This window comes from Urocitellus parryii, chromosome 15, assembly GCF_045843805.1.
Source record: "Urocitellus parryii isolate mUroPar1 chromosome 15, mUroPar1.hap1, whole genome shotgun sequence".
Classification (NCBI taxonomy): Eukaryota; Metazoa; Chordata; class Mammalia; order Rodentia; family Sciuridae; genus Urocitellus; species Urocitellus parryii.
Window position 1 is genome coordinate 2,598,387 of NC_135545.1, and position 5,502 is coordinate 2,603,888.

At 63.8% G+C, this 5,502-nt stretch overlaps 1 protein-coding gene across 1 annotated transcript; it reads right to left on the reverse strand.

Annotated features, from left to right (window-relative positions):
- Positions 1–353: 353 nt before the first annotated feature.
- On the reverse strand, positions 354–4,780 carry LOC144250446 (leukocyte immunoglobulin-like receptor subfamily A member 6). The gene is made up of 9 exons (XM_077793292.1): positions 4,747–4,780; positions 4,098–4,382; positions 3,658–3,960; positions 3,209–3,505; positions 2,645–2,947; positions 2,295–2,345; positions 1,977–2,024; positions 1,293–1,400; positions 354–397 (listed from the first exon to the last, which is right to left on the reverse strand). Exons 1-9 carry the CDS (start codon positions 4,778–4,780, stop codon positions 354–356), a joined length of 1,473 nt encoding a protein of 490 aa, XP_077649418.1.
- Positions 4,781–5,502: the final 722 nt, after the last annotated feature.

The following is a 5,502-nucleotide window of genomic DNA, read 5'->3' on the forward strand; positions in this document are numbered from 1 at the left end:
TCACACCCTGGGGGGCACCAGATGCAGCCACCTGGAGTGAGGGCAGAGTGGTGACAGGTGAGGCTGGAGCCTCGGGAGCCTGGGGCCTGGAGGGGACAAGACCCACCTGGCATTCCTGCAGGCTGTCCTCTCCCTCTGATGTGTCCTTCATGACCAGGAATGGCCCTGACTCAGGTGACAAAGGTGACATTCCTCCTCGCCCCTGTCTAGAGTGTGACACCTCAGCGTAGGTGACTGCCCAGGGGTCTTCATCTGCAGGGCTCTGTGGAGGGGACAGAGGCAGGCAGCTCCGAGTCCACTCTGGCTGTGCCCCTCACCTCCCACAGGGAGCTGGAGGGACCTGCAGCCAGCAGTCAGCTCTCCATGCCCAGCAGAACTTCCAGGGGCTTCTCAGGCTCTGCCAGAGCAGAGGCACCTGCAGGACTGAGCCCTGCCCACCTCTGCCCCTGCCACCATCACACCTGCTCCTCATGCATCACCTGCAGCCACCTGGACTCGTGCCTGCTGGACAGGTCAGCCTGGGCCCACTGGCCTCACACTGCTGCTCCCTTGGCAGGACGCTCTTCCTGAGATGCTATCAGGCCTGTCCCTGTGGTGAGGGCTCTGTCCAGGGTCCTCCCCAGGGAACCCTCCTTGACTGTCCAGTTACCCCTCCTGCTCCTGCCCATGGCCCCCGCCCCACCTGGCTCTGTCCTGGTTCACAGCCGTCGCCCTGCCTGGTCGCCCCACGCCTGTCTGCCTCTGCCCCGTCTGTCTGTCCTGGGGCTGTCCTGTGTCTGAGCACCAGACTGTGTTTGCTGCTGCTGCCCCAAGCCCCCAGTAGAGCCTTGCCAACAGCAAACCCCCAGGAGTCGGCCATCTGTGTGGCTGGGAGGGGGCCAGTGCAGGGCAGGGCTGTGGCCAGGTCCACCTCCTCCTCAGGAGCAGGTGCAGCGAGCTCAGCAGGGGGAGGAGGCAGAGGAGAGAGGCCAACGCCCAGGCCTCAGGGCAGGAGGCCGACCAGAGCCCATCAGCACCATCAGCTGGAGGAGAGAAGAGGGCAGCGGGCAGAGAGGAGGGCGGAGGAGAGGACGGGTCACCTGGTGGCCTTGGGTGGCCTCTGGGGAGGTGACAGCAGTGCTGAGCCCTGTGTGACGAGAAGAAGGCAGACCTGTGAGGCCACACGGGCTCTTGCTGGGTCTCCTGGGTGGTCCTGCTGGTCAGGGTGACAACCAGGCTTCCCATCCTGTGTGCCCTGAGCACAACTGGCTAATTCCCCTGGGACATCACCACGTCTCCCCTTCCCCACTCACCTGCCTTCCTGCATTGTCCCCGACACTGGTGTCCCAGGAGGACGAAGATGAGCAACAGGAGGAAGGGAACCAAGACCCCGACCAGAATCTTCAGACTCCTTCCCAGTCCTGGGCACGGGTGTGGACGAGGAGCCATGCTGCTTACCTGAGCACCTACTGTGTGCCAGCCCTGCTGGTCTTTCCACCTGTCACCTCCAGCCCTGTCACTCAGGCATCATGGCACTGCCACCCACCCCCCAGAACAGATGAGGAAACTGAGGCTCAGAGGGGGGTCCCCTGCCCAGTCACCCAGCAGGAAGCAGCAGAGCGGGGCCTGAACTGGGGAGTCTGACTCCCAGTCTCCTTCTCTCCACCAGAGCTCAGCCCTGAGCTGGAGGGAAGGAGCCTGACACCCCGATGGCCCTGAGCCCTCCCCTGCTCAGTGTCACTGTCACTGCACAGAGGGGACAGAGCCCTGCAGATTCAGGTCCTGCAGGCTTCCCTGGAGGCCCCTCTCCCAGCAGGGCACAGCCAAGGTCAGCCTGAGAGGCACTTGAAGGTCAGGGCCAGGCCTCTCCTCTGCCCTTGGAGAAACTGAGGCCCAGAGGGGAGGGGCTGGTCCCCGTCAGCATCTCCAGAGGGGGCTGCTCCCCCTCAGCTCAGCCCTGCCCTGGACCCCACCTCCCCCCAGAGCCCCTCACTCACCACTCTGGGGTCCTGGGTCCGTGGGGGTGAAGGGCTGGTCCTCAGGGCCTCCTGGGGTGGGTGGGAGGTGAGGGCTGGGCTGCCTGCCCCCCACTTCAGCTGGCTGCTCCTCCCCAGGCTGGGCCCAGAGTCACCTCTGCCTGGACCTCCCCCTCCTGCCTCCCAGCACTGAGCCCCAGGGCCTGAGATCCCTGACCATTCTCTGCAGTGCCCTGGACACCGCTTAGCTGAGTTAGTAACTGGACTTTGTAGCTCAGAGTGATCCTTGGTTGCCCAAGAATGCGGGACACTGTCTGCACAGAGGCCCCTGAGACTCACCAGCTGGTGACCTGGGTCCTGAGGGTGGGGGGCTGGGTCCCCCAGAGGGTCCTGGGAATGAGGAGAACAGGAGGGTGAGGGGTGCAGGCTGCCCCTGGGGACTGTCTCTGCCCATCCTCCTACACCTGCCTGGCCTCCCCAGGACCCTCCTGTGCCCACCTGCACCTTCCTGATTCCAGTGGTGGGTGGGTGCACAGGCTGGAGGACCCCGCTGGCCCCTCCTCTCTGAGGGGTGAGTCCCGCTGGCCGACCCTCCCTAGGCCCCTCACTCCCATCCCACCCAGAGCTGTCCTGGGCAGGGCCCTGAGGGAATCCTTGAGCTCACAGAGGATGGGGTCAGGGTCACTCACCTGAGACCACCAGGTCCAGGGGGGCACTGGGCCATGACAGCAGGTAGGGGGATGAGCTGTGAGAGCCATAGCACCTGTAGGTCCCCCCGAGGGCTGGGGTCACAGCTCTCATGGAGAACTCTGCCTGGTACCATGGGGCTCGGTACTCTGCTCTCAGACGCAGGGGGGGACCAGCTGCCCCCTCCTTGCACAGGAGGAAAGTGTCCATCTTGATCCGTGACTGACACAGCAGGGTGACGTTCTCCCCTGAGGACACTGTGGGACCAGGCTGCACTGAGAGGGAGGGTGTGACAGGGAGCTGTCCTGGAGAGAGGAAGGAGGGTGAGGGTGGCCCCAGCTTGTTCTGAGCTGAGACCTCCCCAGGCCTCTCTCTGAGGACCCTGTGCTCTCTGTCTGTCTCATTGTCTCTGACTCTTCCTGTCCCTGTGTCCCCTGTCTCTGTCCTCTCTGTCCCTCCCTGTCTCTGTCCTGAGACCCCACCTCACCCTGGCCATCACGTCCTGGGGCTCCCCAACAGGGCTGTGCAGAGTCTGGCTCCCTGACTGCACCCTCTGGGCTCCTCACCTGAGACCAGGATGTCCAGGTGGTCACTGGGGGCTGACCACTCAAAGGAGAGGCTGTGTCCACCGTAGCACCTGTACCGACCCCCGTGGGAGCGGCTCACACGGCCCAGCAGGAAGTCGGCCTGAGAGAGCCCAGCCTGGGGCTGCTGGGCAGGGCGCTGGGGGAGGTCCTGTGCCCCCTCCTTGGACAGAGTGAATCTGTCATAGGTGACGTCTGAGTGACACTGGAGGGTTAGGGTCTCTCCAGGGGCCAGGACAGGGCCCTGCTGGGTCAGGAGGGAGGGCTTCCTGGACACCCCTGGAGGAAGAGGAGCCTGGGCTGAGGGCTGGATCCTGCAAACCCCCTGCCTCCCCCCGTCCTGCCTGCAGGTCACCCTCTCACACCTGGGGACTCTGCCTACAATGTCACAGCCTCAGGAAACGATTGAGGGAAAAATGGGAATACCTTACCTGAGACCAGGAGGTCCAGGGGGTCACTGGGTCCTGACCACACCTGGGGGTTGCTCCTGTAATAGCCGTAGCATGTGAATGTCCACCTGTGGCTGGGCGTCAGGGGGCCCACAGGGAACAGGGCCTGGACCTGCCCACTGGGGTGTCGCTGTGAGTCCAGGGTCCAGGTGAGGTGGTGTCCTCCTTCCTTGGTGAGAACAAACCTGTCATATCCCTGCCCTGAGCCACACTGGAGGGTCACCTTCCCTCCTGAGGTCACCACAGGGCTGGGCAGGGCTGAGAGCCTGGGTTTGCTGTAGAATCCTAGGAGAGAAGGAGGCAGGTGTTCATGGCTCCCTCCTACCACACCACCCCCAGCTGGGCTGTGAGAGGGACCCCTGGGAGCAGACCCCCTCCCTGAGGGCAGAGCCTGGGGCTGGGACCCCTGAGTGTCCTCTCACCTGTCACCACCAGCTCCAGGGGCTCACTGAGCTCTGACCCCCCTGCAGGGCTGAGAGAGTAGCACTGGTATTTTCCCACATGGCGCTCACTCATGGTGGGGATGGGGAACTTGGCCTTGTTCTCTGGGTCCAGTGAAGCACGTTTGCATGTGGGCCTCAAGCCTCTTTCTTTAATGAGACAGTACTTCTGGGCCATGTGTGTCCCATGACAAGAGATGGTCACTGCCCTCCCCTGGTGGATGACAGGGCCTGGCTCAGCCCAGAGGGTGGGCTTGGGGAGGGTCCCTGCAAGGAAATCAGATGCTGGATTGTGGCAGATCACTGTACCAGGTCCCACTGCCCTACCTTGTCACCACCCTCGGCCCAGGCTGCTCCCTTCTCTCCTGAGACCCCAGGGGCTGAGCCTGGGCAGGACGTGGGAGGCTGCAGGGCCCTCACCTGAAGACCCCCGGGGGCTCTGTAGCAGACTCAGCCCTGGAAGAGAGGTCCCCGTGAGGAGCTGGCATCTCAGTGTTGGGGAGGATTATTGTCCCTTGTGGTCACAGCAGCCATTTGGTACCATATGAGACGAAGACCTGAGAGTTCCCTGTGAACAGGCACCTGGGACCCTCCCCACCCAGCCTGTGTCCCTCCCCCCACCAACACTGACCGAGGCAGAGGAAGACAGGCAGGGTGGACCTCATGCCGCCTGCTCTGAAGACTCCAGCGTCCAGAGAGGAGAGTGCAGGCCCTGCAGGTCAGACAGCACGGAAGTGGTAAGCAGGGGCTGCTGCTGCCTCCTCGTCCCCAGAGGTGCACACCCACTGGATGGGGCGGCCCCTCTTTGCCGTGTCTTCGGTTTCCCCAGGGCAGGGCTCAGGGGGATTCCGCCCTTGGAGACATCTCAGCCAGAGCTGAGGACCCCCGACCCTGAGGCCCTGCCATACCGACCTGAATGCTGCCCAGCCAGGCCAGGCCCCGGGCCACACTTGAGTCGGCCTCCCGTGTGTGAGGGAGACGTGGCTTCCCCAGGGGACGTGGGCTGAGACACGTGGGCCTCGGAGGACACAGCGTGGGGGACATGGCTGGGGCAGGTAGCTGCAGGGGGTGGCCAGGGGAGGACCCAGGAGGGCCTCTGCTCGTCACCACCCCCCAGAAGACCACGTCATCTTGCCTTGGAGGTGGACACTGTCACCCCCTGGAGTCTCCTGCAGGAGACCTAGGTCAGGGCAAGGAGACGGTGTCTGGCCCTGCACCATGACCCAGGATGGCCAGTCTCCCTGCCTTGCTGGACAGGCTGCAGCCACAGGAGGCCTCAGAGTCTTGACCGGGCTCAGGGGGCCAAGGAGCTGAATTACCTCCAGGTAGTTGGTCCTCCCTAATTTTAGTCTACGTGGCCAACGTGTTCACAGGGAGCCCTGTAGGA

Coding starts and splice junctions, on each gene's coding strand:
- LOC144250446 (XM_077793292.1), bottom strand. CDS start 4,780: ATGAGGTCCACCCTGCCTGTCTTCCTCTGCCTCG. Junction 4,383..4,746: donor GCCTGTCTTCCTCTGCCTCG/GTCAGTGTTGGT, acceptor ATTTCCTTGCAG/GGACCCTCCCCAAGCCCACC. Junction 2,346..2,644: donor CCTGGACCTGGTGGTCTCAG/GTGAGTGACCCT, acceptor CCTCATTCCCAG/GACCCTCTGGGGGACCCAGC.